Consider the following 20,395-nt stretch of genomic DNA (forward strand, 5'->3'; position numbering starts at 1 on the left):
TTTATTTTTAGCTTATTAAAAATTTTAATTGTTAGGTGCATGTCAGGATTCTGGTAATCTTCATCATGAAATTGGAATAATTAAAGTATATAATAAATACATATTGAGGCCCACAGTCAGACATAGGGCACTTTAAAACAAAAGAACAGGAAAGTAAAGTTTTGTGTATATATTTAATTTGTAAGTCACCCTTGGTGCTACAATTATCTATGCTTGGTTTTGTGGAATAGAGCAATCTGCTACTGCTGAAATAAATTCTGTTGAGGAACATTTAAATAAAGCTTCAGAAAAGAACAGAAAAGAACTGAGAAAACTTGAGACCTGTTGAGGCAAGTCCACAGCAGGCCACAAAGATGGTCAGAGGGCTGGAGCACCTCTCCTATAGAGACAGGCTGAGAGAGCTGAGGTTGTTAAACCTGGAGAAGAGAAGGTTTCAGGAAGACCTTAGAGCAGCCTTCCAGTACCTAAAGGGGGCCTACAAGAAAGCTGGAGAGGGACTTTTTATAAGAGCAAGTAGTGATAGAACAAGGGGAAATGGCTTTAAACTGAAAGGTTAGGTATTAGGAGAAAAATTCTTCACTGTGAGGGTGGTGAGACACTGGCACAGGTTTCCCAGAGAAGTTGGGGATGCCCCATCCCTGGAGGTGTTCAAGGCCAGGTTGGAGGGGACTTCGAACAACCTGGTCCAGTGGAAGATGTCCCTGCCCATGGCAGGGGGGTTAGAACTTGATGGTGTTTAAGGTCCCTTCCAACCAAAACCAGTCTCTGAAAAACTGAGCTCATTCCCACAATTTTGCTGAGGAATATTTCATATAATCCCTTTCATAAACAAATAAAGGTATGTTTCAAAAATGCTGAAATTGCATTTCTGTGTTACTTCCACTGTGGAATAGTGTTCCAGAATCTATATCTTCTCTGTCAGTCAGGAAAAAAAAAAAAAAAAAAAAGAAAAGTAAAAAGTTCAGGCTGGAAATTTACTTTTTAAATTTGTGGGTAGCATGCAGCTATTTCTCCTTTGCACTCAGCGTGTTCTTTGTGCTGGTATTTCTCTTTAGTTTAAGTAACTCATTTTTCCTCCTTGATATTTGCACAAGTGTTTTTCCAGAGAACTTCCTCGTTTTCCTAGGAAACAAGTTTTCCTGGACTAGATAATTCTAGCCTATGTCATCTTTAGAGGATGGAATCTACACTCTCCTGATGATGGAAATAACCTTTCTGTGCACCTGGCTCAGTCTAAAGATATTCTTTTTCATGTATCCAGTATTTCCCACAAGGTCTGGCTGGTAATACAACACAGTGCTTGAGCTTATTGGTTATTGCATATTGAGGTCTTATTGCTGCTGCTTATTGATTGTATTTTGCAAGGAAGAATAGAAGTACCATACATGTATTTACAACATGTAACTTGTATTTAAGTTTTTTAATTAAAATAATTGTCTCCCTTTGAATTAAAATTTTGTGTAAGATGGCAATTTTAAATTTATCTGTTCAGTGTATGGTGATGAATGTGAAAATAAGGCTGTGGCATTGTTAGATATGGTCTTTAAGAAAAGAAGGAAAGGGTGACAGACATCTTAAAAAGCAATCTGATATTTAGCTAACACTCTGACGCGTTTCAACGTGGCTGAAATTGTAGAAAATAATCTGTAAACTCTTATCTGTGCAATAAAACTATGTCTGTCTTCAGAATTTTTTATTGGTGCCATGAGTGTAATGCACAGGCAGATTTCTGCTATACAGCCTCGGGGTTTTCGTTTGTTGTTTTTGGGTTTTGTTTATTTGTTTTGTTGTTTGGTTGTTGATTGTTTTGTTTGGGTTTTTTTTTTCCGTAGCTATAGAAACAGTTTTGGGTATTGCTCTCATCTCTTGTTTTCATTGAAATTTATTTCAGGATAAATTTTATTGCTTCATGTGCTTATGCTTTAAGTCCTCTACAAATTGCTGAACTTAACTGTACAGTCTGCCTTTTCTCTGACACTCTCTATATCTAGATTTCAATGCTGAACGTTCATTTTAAACATACTGTATAACTGGTTTGATCATAATTCTGGAAATTCTGATGTGTTTGATGGAAAACTAATCCTGTAAAAAGGCTGCTAACATGTGATTGACTTTTAGTTTTTATAATTTACTTATTGAACAGTAGAACTAGAGGTTGGCCTTTTCATTGAGAGACCCCAGCAAGGAGAAAACATCGCCATGAAAATATAGATAATGGGGGAAAAATCTCATTCAGTTTTCAAAAAAATCGTGAATATTCTTTCGGTAAGGCACATGCAATTTTTAGAATCAAAAATTGCCTATTTTGGATTTCTTTTTGGTTGTGTGTGCAGTCATTGCTGTTCAATGGTGAATAGCAGGACCACTTCTGAAAACAAAATTTCAGTAGAAGTTTGTATCAATGAGCTTCATTGCCCTAACAAAGAGGTTGTTGAAGGGTCATTCAGTTAAGCCAAATTCTGAACTTCTAGAAAAATATAACACGTCCCTGGAAAAAGTTAAAGTTGTGTCTGTTATGGTCCTGTTATTTTTATAGCATCCAGTGAAAAAAAAATAGGAGGGGGAAAAAGAAAATCCTTACTTTATGTAGATAGACAAATATTGCTTATCTTTCCATACGATATGCTGATAGGGAACTACAATGAAATGAAGGGTTTAGCGTTTCATTTGATCTGTTTGCTCTGTTAATGCCTTCAAAACAAAAAAGCTTTAAAATTATCAACAGAAACTATTCAAACTTTAGGTATCAAACTAAAGCATATTAGAATAAGAGGAATAAATGCTGAGAATTTGTTCATTAAATAATTTTATTCAGACTGCTTAGCATAGCAAACCGAGTGGATTTGTGAAATTCTACAAGGAGTGTCACTGATGTAAGGAAGGAGTGAGTGGGTACCCACACAAGCTCTCTGTATTTTCAAACCCAACAACAAAAAACAGGGTAAACAGTATTATCATTAGTATTAATGCAGGTGTTGTTCAGGCTGTTGGTAAATAGCCTCAAGGAATGTCATGCAATCAATCCTTGCCATCGGTGTTTAGAAGTTTGTCTTGCGATTGAACTCATCAGCTGAATAGCAAAGCTGTTGCTAGAGGAAATTACTATGCCGTGGAGATGTCCTTTAGGGGCTTCACTTAAATGGAGATCTGAATAAGTGCTTCACAGTTTTGATCTTCCTTCATAGGTCATGTCTGTGCTGGGGTAATTATAAGCTGTAATTAGCTGCAGTGCAATTCTTTTGAAGTCAATGAGTGTGTAATTTTTATCGTAAGCTGGAAAATAGCATTTTACCTCAGCTTGCTCTTGTGTTTAATTTACAGATGATTTTCTGCTGGGATTTTTGTGTAAACTGTTTAGACTTTAAAAGAATACAATGTTATTTCAGCATTTCTTTCCTTGGCTTAGACACCAGTTAGAACCTGCCATTTCTTACAAATGGGGTGTAGCCATCTACGTGGCTGGGGCAGTGTCAGGAGGATCAGAGGAGAGACTAAATGTCTTTTGAAATATAGAATGCAATATTATATACAGTGAAATGGGAAAGAGAATGGTGTCTCCTACTGTGCTATTTCAGTGGTGCAGTGAGGCTCTTAGAAAATGAAAAGTTCTTAATTAACTTGGATCTCTCTGTGCTCTAAAGAGGTAATATTTGTGTTCTGTTTAATGTAGGAAACCAAATTGTTCAAATGTACAGTCATCACATGTACTATACATGCTTTTATGTATTTTAAGACTACACCTATGCATTTGCTAGCTCTGCATATACTGCTTTATGTCTTTGAACCTATCTTTTGAGTAAACCAACAAAATCTTACTTATTTTCTTTCGTTATTCTGCTCTGCTTCCATTGATGACTCTAAACTTTTGACTCCAGACTGGCAATATGAGGGTAAGATGACAAAATGTGACTTCCTGAACATTGCTTGTCTGTTTTTATTTTACTTAGAACGTTATTAAAATTCTCTTCACTCTCTTTAAGTAGACCCTTTTGTCGCAGTTAAATTATGTTTGTTTCAGTTGTGAAGCTTTAATTACAATTCATGCCTTTTAATCATTCCTTTGTTATTTCTTTGGGTTAGTTTACCATCCTGTTATCTCTGTCCTGAAGGACTTCTGCTTCACTGAGATCCCTGGTGGTATCTCTAGAGCAAGACATGAAGAGGTTTATTAGTGTAGCCATCAAACTGTACTGTGGTGGTATGTGACGATTTGGGGGAGGGGGTGTGGGTGTGCACTCATGACATGGAAAGGAAGGCTGACATGAGAGGTAACAGAACAAACCATAGTAAGTTTTTGCTGTTTGAGTATTTAAATATGGATTGGTGTCTGAGATGTTAAGTCCTTTGTCATCAGATTCTCTCTTGCTTTATAAGGTTTATCTGAGTATGAGATAAGCAAACAACTCAGATTTTAATCCTCTGTGAGTGTAATTTAGCTATGAGTTGTAACTCATACATATATCACATTTAAGTGGACACTTCAGTATGTTGAATATGCTGGCTTGTTTTAAACAACAACAACAAAACCCCCAACATCCTTCTTCTGGAATTAGAAATAACTTCTCTTTTTATCTTTATAGATTGCAAATTGGCCAGAACAGGTCCTCCAGCCACAATAGTTCCTATTGATGAAGAAAGTCGGAACGGTGAGTGCACTTTGTTTTCCGTGACACCCCATCAGTTACCTTCCATCAGCTGGCCAGGGTGTGGAGGCACACGTGGGGCAGTGGCATGTCTGGCTTACTGGTGAGGACTGGTCTCTGAACACCTGTTAATGGGGATTGTGGGTGGAAAGGTGACAGTGACCCAAAATGCAGAGAGGTGTCATTGCTTCCTGAAAATTAGAAATTTTGATGACTTTGGTCTTTGACTACAGATAGCTCATGCAAATATGCTTTTAGTTTAACAAGTATTTAGACTACAATCTTTTGTAGTACAACAATAGTTTGGCTCCCATGTTGCTGATATACGAACTTTTTACTGTCTGACTTCTTATCAGTATGATGTTACTGGAAGATAAAGTCCTGGTCTTTATTTTTGTATTCTGGTGTGGTTAGGTAAAGCTGAAATCTTCTTTCTCTGAAGCTTGATAGGAGTTGATAGGATATTGCTGTCTTCAGGGTTTCACATGCAGCTTTTAGAAAGTTGCTTGTTGGCTCGCTCTAATAGCACAAATTTATGGACATCTCTGAAATGGCAGAACTTACTTGCATGTAGTCATGGAAGTTTCAAAAGAAAATAAATGTCTTGAAAAATAAATGTCTTTAGTTTTTTTTCTCCTGTCACATAATACAGTTCGCTAACAGCATTGCATTTAGGCAGCATACTGTAATGTGAAGTGTTTTACCCTGTTAGAATTGGTGCTTTTTACAGGTGGCTGTTATTTCTGATATTAATACTTTTTCTTGCTTTTTACTTTGTGGGTTTATTTTTATTTTATTTATTTTCCAAACGTGATAAGGCAGGCACAGTTGTACTGCGTATGGTTATGATTTATCACATATGTGTGCTTGAAATGGTGAACAAAGTTCAGGTCATGCTGGTGTAACCTTTCTGCTGTTAACATTGGGGGAACTGCTTGCTGTTGGAGTTGCTCAAGGTCAGACAGATAAGAGTATTCAAATTTTAATGGTAAGAGAACAATAATAAAAAAATGGTTCGTATTGCTATGTGCTGAAGAACTCTGTTAGTTGGTACTTGAGTGGCTTTTAAAAAGAGGCTGTTATGTTCTTCCTGTACTGATTTTTCTTGCAATCATGTCCATTGAAACGGACATTGAAATGATGATTGGTCTCAGCAAAATCAAATTGCCCAGGTAATTGTGTCCACGTGCTCAGCAGAACTCTTTTTTTTTTTTTTTTTTTTTTTTAATTATTATTATTAATTTATTTATTTTTTACATTTGTTTTATTTGGGTTTTTTTCTAATGCAGTTCGAGAGCTGTAAAAGTAACTTAAACAGTGCAACGTTAATCCAAGTAGGAACCTGTATCATGTTTATATCATGTTTATATCATGCTTATATCAAGTAGGGGGGAAAAACCAAACAAGTCTTTTTTTTCTGTCAGGGTGTTTAAGTGGTGTGTGTGATCACATCCATTATAGATCTTATTTTTCTAATTGCAGGACTTCTGTGTGTAATCTGTGCTGCAATATTAGTCAACTGTTGTGAAAATAATTTGGTATATGTGGTACCTAAATAGTTCAAGGGTCCAGAATCAGTAGTGTGGTTTTTTATTTTATCTTTTATCAATGTATGCACTATAAGGACAGTCTTGAGATTTGATACTTAAGAAATATTTGTATCACCTTGTTATGAAGGCATCAAGTATTGTTGATTGTACATACTCAGTACCAGCATGTTTTATCTCACTTTATTCTTATGTGCTAGCAGCACTCAAGTTACTTATCTGGAGAACGTGGTGGGAACAACAGCTGAAACTAAGGCTAGGTGCTGACCAACAGTCATTTGAAACATTTAGAGAAATGAAAAGCTTGCATCTCTCTGATTGAATGGCATAATTAATTCTATTTCTCAGCTTTTTAATGCTTGATTCAATGGTGGCTGAAAAATAGAAAGTTTAAATTTCTGTTCTTATAGAAGTGGTCCTGCAAGAAAGATGGTTAATCACAGAATCATAGAATAGTCAGGGTTGGAAAGGACCTTAAGATCAGCTAGTTCCAATCGCACTGCCAGGGGACAGGGGCAGTAACACCTCGCACTAAACCATGTCACCCAAGACTCCATCCAACCTGACCTTGGACACTGCCAGGGATGAAGCATTCACAACTTCCTTGGGCAACCCACTCCAGTGCCTCACCACCCTCACTGTAAAGAACTTTGTCCTTATATCTAACCTAAACTTCCCCTGTTTAAGTTTGAACCCATTACCCCTTGTCTTATCCCTACAGTCCCTAATGAAGAGTCCGTTAAATCGAGTATGGTGGGGAGAGGTGTGAATTTCCTAAAAGCTTTGCATATGTCTGCAATGACTGAATTTATCTATTTTGCTATGAATTCTTATAAACTATTAACTCACCATTAAAGAAGTAAAATTGGAAGTAGAAACGTCAATTCATATTGTAGTGACACTTCTCATCTGTAAGTCACAATATGTATTAAATAAATGGATCTCCTGGGAAGCCAGCTCTTGAGTTGAAATGTCCTTAAACCTTTTGCTGTCTTTGTTGAAGTTGTAAGTTGTATCCTCCCCACTACCACATGTGATTGAAATTAATGAAGGGTAAATCTCAGTACAGTGTAGAGGCTCAGCGGTTAAGTCAATGCTACTACTCGTGTATTTCATATTAAATAGTTGTTTTTCTGTGAGTCTTGCTTAACTGAATGTGCATATTTTTAAATAGAAAAAGAGTCATAGCAAACAATGCAGAGCAGGTACCAACAGATTTTGTTTTCCAGCTCTGTGTGTGTGCCCTTCCAGATGTCTGCAGGTTCAGGACAAATGCTTTAGCTTCCTAGAGTCAAATTTGTGTCAGTGCTGAATGATGGGTAGTGTTGCAACTGAATGCATACAAGTACATACCAAAACACAGGTGTGTACACACATACATATATATGAGGAAATTGGAAGATTAAGGGGACAGGTAGTCTTTGTTACTTGCATGCTTTGTGGATGCAACTGCACCTTTTTTTCTCCCTGGTCATGTTTGCATGCTTAAAGGAGGTGCTTATAAGTAGTGCCTGCCTATGCCACCAGCGTTGCAAAATGTTAACACTATTGTTAGCTGTGCTCTTTTAATATGCTGATGTTTTGGTTCTTGGCAAGCCACTATTGTATCCTGATGATCGCACTTCCATTTGTGTGACACTTTGGTACAATATCAGTGTGTGTTCTACAGGACTGCCCTCAGCCAATTTCCTTACATGTGCTACACTACACCTACAGCTTGAAACAACTAGTGAAAGAAGCAGTTCGAGAGCCGATTCTTCACCAGCAAGGCCTCAGTTAGATTTAGAGAATGACCCCTGTAACATTCAGTAGAAATGGTATGGTTAACAGAGCTCGTCTCTTGTAGCCTTTCATCCTTCCTATGCATTAGAATATGAATCTGTTGTATAGTTGATCAGGGCTTATAAATAAGTCAAAACAGCTTTTCTACCAAAAAGACTTTGTAATAATTTTGAGATGGGAGCAAACAAAGTCTGTAAAGGATAATAAGGGAAGTCAGTGTCTTATGATAAGAAAATGTTTTAATACTAGGTTTTGATACGTTGGGAATTTTGGTACAAGGACCGTGTGCTGCTGTGTTATAGAGCATGCAGCCTGAAAATAAAAATCATGGATATTAATGCCATGATGAGTGTATTTACTGTGTTGATTTCACTAGAATAGTTTATCAAAAAATACTTCAAATTGTTTGCCATTCAGTCTCAAAATTGGCATTATATAGTTGTTAAAAGTGATAGCAAAGCTGTAGCAGTAGACATTTGGATGATATGCAGGTTATATGTCACGCAATATTTCCAATGACCAAGCAAACTTTGATTGGAATTGCCAATAGATGCAGAGAAACACCCCACCTATTTTTGTTCTAATACGTATAAATATGTCTTTGGATCACATAAAGAATGAAATCTAATCAGATTATTCTAATTGTACTGCACTGCAGCTTTCAAATGTTTGTTGGTGATGTTGGACTATCTCTTCAAAGGTTTTACAATGAAGATCTCAAAACAGTAACTGAGTTAACACCTCTGTGTGACATTTTATTTCATCCAGTGCACATATTCATCAAGTTCTGGCAACTGAATAAACAGAAAATCGTGCTTTTTAGACGTATATCTTTAGTTCCACTGTGTTGAATGTTGCTTCTCAGCATACTGATTTCAATAATTTCTAATTCACGAAAAGTCTGGAGACCAGCAAATCTCGAGGAATAAAAAAATACTTTACAAAATAACTATCCCTTGTTTTCATAGTCAGACACAGTTACCATGTCTGACCTTCAGACATCTCCTTGAGAGATCAGCAAAGTTGTTAAGATTTGACAGTTTCCCACCACTGCATTAATATATCTTTATATGAAGTAATTTAGGAACAATAGCATGATAGATTATAGTTTTGTGCCTGTGAAGAATCCTAGAAAGGGTGAACTTTACATTTCCTAAGGTACAAATGAATATTTTTTTTCACCTTTCTTTTGTGTGACTGAGTGGGTGATGGTACTTGAGATCATATTAACAGCAAAATTTAATTTTTCTAGATGTACGAGTTTTTGTGGGTTTTTTTTTTTTTTGTTTTTTTGTTGTGTTTTTTTTTTGGGGTTTTTTTTTTGGTTTTTTTGGGGTTTTTTTTGGTTTTTTGGTTTTTTTTTATAGGCAGAGATTTATTTTCACCTGTGGCTTTTTTTCATTACTGAATTTGATACTTGGTTTTGACTTGTTTTAAAGACTGACAGATAAGACTTATTCATACTTCAGACTTTTTCATTGCAACTCACCCCAGGATTTCGGCAGCCTTCATGTAGAGCTGCCTGTGCTTTTTTTGCGTAAGATGAGCGTACTGAAATGCTAAAAGCTTTGAATCTTTAAAAAGGGGTTTTAATGGAAAGTAGACTGTTGGGAAATGAGTTCTAAAAGAGGCAAAATGGAAATCTGCTGGGTATGACTGATTAAAATTGCATTTGGAACAAAATGAAGAGGTTGGGGTGAGGGACCAAGTAGGCTGTAGCATTGCAGGCTTCTTGACAGGGAGTTGGGTGACCTCATGTACAGCATAGGTGGACAGAACAACTGTACCTCTGTCACCTGCTGCTTGATATTTTCCCTTACATGTTTTATTTCAGGATAGCTACAAAGTTAATAGAATATGGGCAAGTACTATGCAAATTCTAACAGGTACTCGTTTTGGGTATAAGTTATATACTTAGCTAACAGCCAGTATGCTAGCCAGTATGCTAACAGAGAGTGTGTTAACTAAAAGAAAGATCTACCTTAATGTGAATAAGAATGCGAACTGGTGACTTCGTAACACATTCATAACAAAAACTCAGTAGTTATGAATGTTTTGTTTCTGTTCTTGCCTAGCATAGCTAAATCAGTAAATGTTGTTCTGCTTTTGATTTATGTTTGATTTATTATGGTCCATGTTGTGTGTCACACACACACACTGATGGTATAGAGTGTTAATGAATAGTGAGAGCATCTCCAAACTTTACATGATTTCTCTCTCCTCTCCGTACATAAATCTCAATGCTCCTTGGGGAGCATTGTTTAGTATTTATGCAAACACAGGTAAATGCGGGAATGAGGTTTCATGGCTGTAGGTGGGTTTGGTGGTATTTTTATATCTTTTCATTTTCCTGCTATCTTGGCAGCAATCTTTTGTCAGGCTGACTTCCTGGGGAGGCATTGAATGTGTGATCACTGTATAAATCCCCATCAATTACTCCCTGTGGTGAGGGATTAAATGGGAAATAGGGCATAAATACGCAGGAAACCAGGCTATGGGTGTTTTCCACATTACTATTGGACCAATTTATTTTCAGTTTAATTGTATATAATGCTGAAGAATGGACCTGATTACAAAAGCACATTGACAATTTCACTGCAAATTTCCATGCTGTATCAAACTATTTTTCAGCGGCAACTGACAGGGCTTGAAGAAAATGTCTCAAGAGGCACAAAATCTGTAGCCTCTCTTCTGAGACAAGCGTAAGTGTACTAATACGTTTCTTATGGACTGTGGTCTTCCAGTCGTTACTTAATAGAATTTTCAGTGACTACCAGTGTGGGCTGAAATTGAACTAATGAGCCTTAAAGATTAAGTGTCCTGCTATCCATCTTCTGTGTGGATTGTATGCTGGTTCTGGTCTGCCTGCCTTAAGACATTTGGGCAATCTTACAGCCTCCCAAAGTATTTGGGAACATTTTTCACTAGCTATTGAAAATATTTCTTTTCAAATATATCTTCACCGATCTGGAATCTGGTTTCTGTAGCAGTGGATATGTGATGTGTTGTGTATATATATGATAAATTGTAAGTTAAGGTATTGAAGCCAATAAATCTTTGAATTAAATATTATCTTGCTGTACAAGGGAAAGAGGAGTTCAATCAATGTTGCTTCTAAACCAGCATCTTTTCTTCAATTGTAAAAATATTGTACAGATATTGCCACTTTCTCAGGTCCCATGAGAATTTCTTGGATAGATCTGGGAATGCTTAAATAGGTAGATATTTGTTGGTCAAGGACTGCAATTTACTCTAGTCATATCAGTCAGCTACCAATGCAATCTAGATGCCTAATATGATTGTAGCGTTAAGCATCAGTAGTCTTTTGCTGAATTTGTATGTGCTGATGGTGTTTTGCGATCATTAATACTGTGCCTGTGCAACATTAGATTAGCCAGCAATACAAGTCTGATCTGGATCAGGCCCAGGCACATAATAACATTTTATCAAATCAAGGCACGCAATATGGAGTTTATTTTGGCTTTATATTTTCGTATAGGAAGAAAGGTGATACGTTAGGTCTAATATCTGCCAGATTAAGTAACTTCTATCAGAACAAGTTACCCTTTCAGAATGTTTCGGGCAAATTTTAAAAAGATGAGTGGATTTGTATTGATTTGCATATGCTACTTTGCTGCACAGTCCTAGAGCTGCTGTTAAGGGCCGAAGACTGAATTTACCCCATTGCGGAGTGCTGTATATTTCAATCCTATCTTCCTACATCTGGACTGACTTGGGTTAACGTTTCTCAAAGTCATCCAGATGAACAACAATTGCATGGGCTCTTTTAGCGTGAGTCTAGATGTAGCTCTGAAGTTATGATCAGATCCTGAGGTCACCTAAAAAGAAAGCCCACAGTTTCGTGTTCAGAGCCCTGGCTCAAGTTCTGGATCTAGTTCTGTGCCATTTAGGAGTGTGTTGGTTAGACTTGGAGAAAGGGGTTATTTTGGGCATAGAAATCCACTGGGAACAGTGTGCAATCCAGGAAAGTTTCAGCAATAACATCAGAAAGGGACTTACTGAATACTGCTGTACTCCTGGGCTTTGAGGTGGGAAGTGTGCAGTGAGGTACAAGTGCAAGAGTCTCAAGAGAGACCCAGTTGTAGCTGACTTGGTTTATTCTTCTGGCAGAACTTCACACTCAGGGGTTTTCTGAATGCTCTGGTCCAAGTACTGTCCTCAGATTCCCCCATAAGGGAGGAAAATTGGCTGATATGTCACAGCTTAATAGTGTACTTTTAGACTATTTCTGTCATGACTTGTGTACTTGGTTGCCAGAGATAGAAACTTCCTTCTTTTGTATTCAGAGATACAGCCAATTAAGACTAAGGCTTATTCGTCTTAATCAGTTGTCCCAAGAATCATTAGGTAAAACAATAGGAATATTATCAGACCATAATGAGTTCATATTTCAAGAAAGGGCAAATTTCCTGGAAGAATATAGCTGTTCTTGTCAGGTAAGAAGAATAAAGCAGATGAAGGATAAGTGTAAGAACTAGAAGTTAGAACTCCACTAATAAATGTCTGCAACAAGATGGAATATTTATTTTGTAACTTAGATTTGTGGATTTTCTCCTGTTCTTCATGTTAGCAGCTGGTTCATACATGTTGGTGCTCGGCTCGTATTTTAAGTTGTTTAAATCAAAATGTAATCTAGTGCAAGAAAGTATCACTTCTTTGCTGACAATTTGAATTAAATTATAAATTCATGAGGTTGGAAGAGAGGCCTAAATTTATGGAAATTATTTTTGTTTCATTCAAGCCTGTTTGTTCATTTCCATTTTCAAATTATATGTTAGGATTTTCAAATTAACAATTTCATTGAAAAGTCATGAATCAATTTGGTGTCTAATGCTATTTTTATACCACCTATTTAAATTCACACTCACATGTTTTTCATGGAGGGCAACTGTGTAAAGACTGAAGAAGCTGTAAGATGATGAGCTTATTATTCCACTTCTATTCATGAGCACAGACATCATCTGTGGCCAGTATTTGTGCAGAGCTTTTGTTAAAGATCTCTACAATTCTCCTTTTTCAATGTGGTTTTTTTTTTATTTTTTAATTTTTTTTAATGGCTTTTAAGAAAAAAAATTTAAGTGCTAAAAAGCAGGAGATAATTTGGGGCAAAAGTAGGAGAGAAGTCATCCTTTTAGAAACTGATTAATTTATTCTTAAGGATAGAAAATAAAATTAGTAAGGGATAGAATCGGAATAATTTTAAATGATTTTGTGTTGTCAGCTGTCTAGAAATATAGAGCACCAATGCTATCTTGGTATTGGTGCTCTTAGGGGGAGGCAAAATAGATGCTCTTAAATTACCTTCAGGGATGAGAGTGGTTTTTTTTCCCCATTATTTACATCATCAGCTGTCTTATCTACCTCTATAGGTTCTTAGGACTTGTATGTAGTCATCAAAGCTATTTTGTTTTTCATTACATTGTCTGTGCACAGGTGTCATATCTTGGCTCATGTTGTATCTGCTGAAATATTTCTTGTGCTGACAACTTGCGATTGTCTCAATGTACCCTCAGGCACTAATTCAATGGGAAGCTATTGAGTTTTGTTCACTAAATATTGAATAATTTTGTGAGTAATTAGTGAATCAGACAAGACGAGTTCTTCCCCAGCATTGACATTTAAAAGGACAAAAAATGGAGAATTTAATTCCATTTTGTGGTAGGTATAACTTTTATGAATAATGATACTGCTGTGTAATTGCCAAGGCCTTTTCAAAATGTATTTGAGATTTACTTTTTTTTAGTGGAAATTCTCCTGAGAATGATTTAAAATTTTCTGAACAGTTCATCTTTGATAGTTTGAGTATTTGGAATAAATTAATAAAATTATGATACTCGATCCATTCAAATTCCTGGATTGTCAGTTTACCTTTGCAAATGAAGAACTGCATATTTTAACAATTTATTCGTTCATATAATTTTGAAAAACAAAATGTCATTTTACTAGCAATATTCTTTGATTGTCTTGTCCTTTACAGTTCCAGTAAAGCAGTGCAAGAACAGGAGTATTTGGTAGATTTTAAGCCTGCTTAAAATCGGTTTTCCTCCAGGGATTGAGAAGTGACTGTTGTGATCAATCCTCCAGCAGTAATTGCCAGAACTGTTATGATGTGCTTCTTAGGTGTTTTAGTATCACTTTATTTTTGGAGTTATTGTTTATTAACTAACATGTATACCCACAGGAGATTAACAATGCCTCAATTTTTCTATTCCTTGCAAGCAAAGAGGGGGCACTGGTAAACTTTGAAAGAAACCTGTTTTGAAATCTTTGTTCACAGTGCATTCAAAACATAAGCAGAAGTTCTTTCCATGGTGTGGTTTTGAATACAGAATACTGTTTACACAAAGCTTGACACGTAGTATGTATTTCACTTCCTTTTGACATGTCTAAAAAATAGTACCGTGAAAATCCTTTCAGAAGCAAGAGTAGCATGTATGGGTAAGCCCAATAAGGCAGATGATGCATTAAAATATTTACCTTCCTTTTCACCAAGTGATAGTGCTTTTGCTGGCATGACTTAAAATTAATTCTTGCCAAGTTCTCCTTTTGTGAAACCTTTCCTCTTGTGGAAACATATTTTACATTTGGCATACTGCTCATCTGGAAGAGAATCTCTTCCCTGGAGCATGTCACTGTCACTGTAATGGATATCTCTTACTGTTACACTATTGACCAAAAAGTCAGCCATTCTTGTTTTATATTCTCTGCTGCCTGTTCCTATAAGCAACTTTCTTACCCTGCTTACCCTGATGTGGGAATTGGTGTCATTTGTGTGAATGACAAGACAAATGAGTGGCAGAGCCAGGAATAGATTTAAGCATCTTGTAGCAAGTGGCAGGGGGAGAAGTGTTTTTGCTGAGTTTCACAAAAGTAGTCCAAAGCAGCAATATAGGGTTCATAGGTATGGGTGAGCCTGCCCCAGCCACCTTCTAGGAAAGATCAAACCTGGGTCTGTTCTGAATGTCCCAGCTGGCCCTGCTCTAGGCAGTGTGAATGTAGTGACTACTACAGAGAACTCGCAGTGCTGAGAGCTCAGGTCTCCTGTCATGCCACTGGCAAAGTTCTGCCACTGATGTCGAAGTGAATGGATCTTCTGCCTTTTGGGGAACAGTTTTTTATGTTTGTTCAGTGTCAAATGATAGGGTTCCTAGTCTGCAGTTCAGAGTCTATTCTTCCTTTTTCATGTAGCTCTTTTGAGCTCTATGTTGAGCAAGTGCTTCTCTTCCTAAAAGCCATCGCTCTGCTGGTTCCTGTGTGCTTGAGCTACTTGATCTTGGAATCATCTTTTGTTATCCACCTGAGCTTTTTTGAGCTGTACAGACTCAGCTCACATATAATTCACCTCTTGTTCAACTCAGTCGTGTATGGTTAATAACATGTTGCTCATTTCTGTATTCTTTTGAATTGAAATATTTACAACTCATGTAAATTATGTTGATTTTTTTTTTTTTCTATCCATGTGAACTAAGATGAATTTGGACTTGTCAAATTCTGCAGCTCTTATGTTATCTTTTTGCTAAATACTGTCAAGAAATATTTTTCACTCTTCTGAAACTGTTCGCTTGTTTGAGTTGGAATGATCAGTGTTATCAGATTCTGATGGTGGCTTTGGAAATGCCATTGATTGCACATACTGAAGAGAGATGATGACCAGAGAAAAACTTTGAGAGTGAGGTCTGTTCTGATAATGTCTAATAATGTTTGAAATATATTTTTATTCTAGGTTCACTTCTCCACCTACCTCTTGACTTATTTGAATGAGAAAATGATCTGGCAGAGCTGTAGTAAAAGTTCTCTCTAATCTATGAAAATACATATTTTAGTTGCATATAATAAGATTCTTGGCATATTAATTTGAACAGTTGGTTTAAAATCTTGTTTCTGTGGTAGTAAAGATAGGTAAGATATTCAGTACCTTTTAAACTTACCTCTTACTTTCAGGAGTCCTTCTGATATGCCTTCAAAGAGTACCGCGAGTTTTTCTCTGGTTTTATGCATGTATTATTGTGGAGCCTGATACTAGGAAATACTGTCTGTGGTTTGGAAGCAACATTGCCACATATGAAACACTGTTTACACTGAGAAGCTGTTGCTGAAAGCCTGTAAAGAGGCCTGCAAACAAAGCTGGCTGCGCTTGGTTGGACTGAAGCAGTGTATCTGCACAGCACTGTAAACTGGCAGCTGGATCTACGGTATGCTCAGTTTAATCTTACCTTGGGAATCTGTTTGCCATAGATGATTTGGGTGCATCCCAAAATACTTGAGTATGGAGAGCCAATGTCATTTAGTGGAACCGAAGTTTGTAGATAGGTATCTAAAAAGCTTTTTTGAAAGATTGAGCATGTTAGGTTTGTAAGCCTACTTGGTTTTGGTGACGGTCAGGGAGTTTGAGCCTCTTTAGTTCTATACTAAACCCATCAGTGTGATGGGTTTCCAAACTGGTCTCCTTTCTTTTATGGGTCAAAAAAATTCCCATTCATGCTCAGCATATGTCTTTTCCAACAGTGTTCATTTGTGGCTGGTATCCCAGACTGAAAACAAACAAAAAAACCAACCAACCAAACAAAAAAAGTTGTGCCCAGGCCTTTCTTGAACAATCCAGAAAATTATTTAATTATCTGTCAGGTTTAAGGTTTGAGTGCATGCAGGCTGGCTCCTCCTGCTTCTCCTGAGGAGCCCAAATTTACATGGTTTCTATCTGCTATCCACCCTGTGGAAAGCTCATCATGTTCAGTTGCTCTTAGCAAGGCGGACACAGCCCTCTCTGCTTGCTATCCAGATAATTCAGAATGATGTAGAGGGTAGTGTCCAGGTAGTTACCTTCCCTGCTTCACTCTTTAGCACCACATAATATACAGAATCTATAGAAAATCTAATAAATGACAAATTGGGTCACTGTGTCTCCTTCAAGAGGTGCCTGAGGACCTTGGAAAGTCTGTATCCCAGAAAGAAATTTCCCATTACTTTTCTGAAACACTTTCTATAAGCGAGGCAGGCTTTTGAAAATTTCCCTGCTGCTAAGGAAACCTCAAGTAAATTTTCATTTAAAATGATGATAAAACTCTAATACTTTTTTCAAACCAGAATGAGAAGGTTTGCCTTTGCATCTGTCATTCTTCAGCGTGTGCCTCAAAGAGCTACTGATAACATGAAACCAGACCATGTGAGTAATGAACTGTTTGCAATGCTCTCATAGGCATTAATACCTTAAGAAAAAAAGAAAACCAAAAAAGCCAAACAAACAAAAAAAACCAAACCAAAAAACTCACAAAAAAACCCCAAACAACCCACCAAACAAACCAAAACAAAAAACCCACAAAAAACAGGGGGTAGGTGGAAGAGAAAGCCTTGTAAATGGTCATGTCCCAGCTTCCTTTAATTACATTTATTTTGCTTTGATCTTGAAAACACAGATAACTGTCCAGCAACTCAAGGTATATTTTTCTCCCTTATATTCCCTGTGTTTTTAAGCAGGTTCCTCTGAAAACATCAGTAATTTTAGCTTTATTTGAACATTGAAATGGTAATAAGAATAGCACTTTAGTTATTGCTTGTTTTGAACAGCAGAGTGCTTGTAACAGTAAAATAATTCAATAAATGATGGATTGCAAAGCTTTGCTGGCTCAAACATAAATTACTTTTGTTAGTTTATTTTGTTACTAGTCTCATGTGAAAACTCCTTTTATCCTTTTAGATTTTCAAAGTCATGTTAATCAAGTGAAATGTTATGCTCCATGGCTCTGATATTATTCTTTTTCTCCTTTATTCACTTACCATTTTTCATTATTACTGTGGTATTCTGCATTTTATCCTACTGACACAACTGTTCAGGAAAATACAGCCTGAATAAATCATCAAATCTTGACCTTCTGGGTATCTGCCTTGAATTTATAACATTAGCACAATCCTTGTGATAATTTTCTTCCGCTGATAAGCCCATCCTTTCATCTGTAGCTGTTCTGAGGAGGAGTGGTCAGCTGTGTGATCTGAAGGGCCAAGATTTATTTTTTTTTTTTAATCAAGTGTTTGATAAGGGAGTAAGGTTGCCATCAGCTCTGAACTCTGAAATGCTTTTATGCTGTTTTTCATAATGAGCCTACACTGTTTAAGACCCAGCTTGATTCACTGCCCCTTGGAGTGGAGCTCTTTTGCATATAAACCAGGTGTTTTATTATTGTTTGTGGTATCGTACTGGAGGACTGAATGTATTTGGAAGAAAAATGAAACCAAGCTTCTATAGAGTGCGAGACTTCTTGGACATTTTTTGGTTTTTTTTTTTTTTGTTTGTTTGTTTTTCTTTTTTAATTTACTTTACTATGACAAGTTCTAAATCAGCCCAAAATATTGGTTCTTTTCAGAATTCCACCTAACTTTTACAGTGTGTCTCTGTGTTTTGATAGTTTCTTGTTTGTTCTTTTTCCTCTTTTTTTTGGGTTTTTTTTTTTTTTGTTTGTTTGTTTGTTTTGTTTTTTATTTCTTGTGCTATTACACTTCATAGGCAGCTCCCCACCCACTGTTTTATACCTTAAAGTCTTTTCATAGTTCCACCCAGTGTATTAAGTGGTGGGGTAATAGGGTGCAGCGCTGGCTAACATGGCGGCCTGAGCAATAGGTCATGTTCTGGTCCCTCCCCTCTCTGGTAGTTTCTGGTAGGTAAACCTCATCACGTCGATTCCTCCCTGCTTGTTGCATTTTCACCTGTTTGTCAACTCTGGTCAACTCTTGCCTCTTGTGTCTCTTCCCTTTTATAAGCAAAAATCTCTTTAGGTTCTTTTGGGGATCCCTTTGTGAATTATGCTTTCTCTCTAAAATTAACTGTTGAACATCCTAATTTTCTAAGTTTTGGAGCATATAGGTTGCTCCCCATATACAATCATAGAATAGTTGGGGTTGGAAAGGACCTTAAGATCATCTAGTTCCAACCCCTCTGCCATGGGCAGGGACACCTCGCACTAAACCATGTCGCCCAAGACTCTGTCCAACCTGGCCTTGAACACTGCCAGGGATGGAGCATTCACAACTTCCCTGGGCAACCCATTCCGGTGCCTCACCAACCTCACTGTAAAGAACTTCTTCCTTATATCTAATCTAAACCTCCTCTGTTTAAGTTTGAAGCCATTACCCCTTGTCCTACCACTACAGTCCCTAGTGAAGAGTCCCTCCCCTGCCTCCTTATAGGCCCCCTTCAGATACTGGAAGGCTGCTATGAGGTCTCCATGCAGCCTTCTCTTCTCCAGGCTGAACAGCCCCAACTTTCTCAGCCTGTCTTTGTTTGGGAGGTGCTCCAGCCCCCTTATCATCCTCGTGGCCCTCCTCTGGACGTGCTCCAACAGCTTCATGTCCTTTTTATGTTGAGGACACCAGAACTGTACACGATACTCCAAGTGAGGTCTCACGAGAGCAGAGTAGGGGGGCAGGATCACCTCCTTTGACCTGCTGGTCACACTTCTTTTGATGCAGCCCAGGATACGGTTGGCTTTCTGGGCTGCAAGCGCACACTGGAGCTGGCTCATGTTAAGCTTCTCATCAACCAACACCCCCAAGTCCTTCTCTGCAGGGCTGCTCTGAATCTCTTCTCCGCCCAACCTGTAGCTATGCCTGGGATTGCCGTGACCCAGATGTAGGACCTTGCACTTGGCTTGGTTAAACTTCGTAATGTTGACATCAGCCCACCTCACAAGCGTGTCAGGGTCCCTCTGGATGACATCCCTTACCGCCAGCATATCAACTGAACCACACAGCTTGGTGTCGTCGGCAAACTTGCTGAGGGCGCACTCAATCCCACTGTCCATGCCGCTGACAAAGATGTTGAACAAGACAGGTCCCAACACTGATGCCTGAGGGACACCACTTGTTACTGTTTTCCAACTGGACATTGAGCCATTTAGAACAACTCTTTGCATGTGGTCATCGAGCCAGATCTTTATCCACCGAGTGGTCCATCTATCAAATTGATGTCTCCCCAATTTAGAGACAAGGATGTCGTGCGGGACAGTGTCGAACGCTTTGCACGAGTCCAGGTAGATGACGTCAACTGCTCTACCGCTGTCCATCTGTTCCGTAGCCGCATCATAGAAGGCCACCAAATTGGTCAGGCAGGATTTCCCTTAGTAAAACCATGTTAGCTGTCACCAACCACCTCATTGTTTTTCATGTGCCTTAGCATGTTTTCCAGGAGAATCTGCTCCAAGATTTTGCCAGGCATAGAGGGGAGGCTGACTGGTCTGTAGTTCCCTGGGTCTTCCACCTCCCCCTTCTTGAAAATGGGGTTATATTACCCTTTTTCCAGTTGTCGGGAACTTCACCTGACTGCCAGGATTTTTCAAATATGATGGACAGTGGCTTAGCAACTTCATTTGCCAGCTCCTTCAGGACCAGCGGAGGGATTTCATCAGGTCCCAT

General features: G+C 37.8%; 1 protein-coding gene across 12 annotated transcripts in view; it reads left to right on the forward strand.

Annotated features, from left to right (window-relative positions):
- Window positions 1-20,395, forward strand: part of PCDH15 (protocadherin related 15) — an 805,351-nt gene that overhangs the window by 452,901 nt on the left and 332,055 nt on the right. For 11 of the 12 annotated variants that reach the window (XM_030486584.1, XM_030486585.2, XM_032919940.1 and 8 more), the window contains 2 exons: window positions 3,876-3,890; window positions 4,581-4,646. In XM_030486584.1, the coding sequence (XP_030342444.1) occupies window positions 3,876-3,890; window positions 4,581-4,646 (81 nt within the window). The remainder of the gene's footprint in view (window positions 1-3,875; window positions 3,891-4,580; window positions 4,647-20,395) is intronic. The other variant, XM_030486593.2, reaches the window with a different exon arrangement.

Source organism: Strigops habroptila, chromosome 5 (assembly GCF_004027225.2).
Source record: "Strigops habroptila isolate Jane chromosome 5, bStrHab1.2.pri, whole genome shotgun sequence".
Lineage (NCBI taxonomy): Eukaryota > Metazoa > Chordata > Aves > Psittaciformes > Psittacidae > Strigops > Strigops habroptila.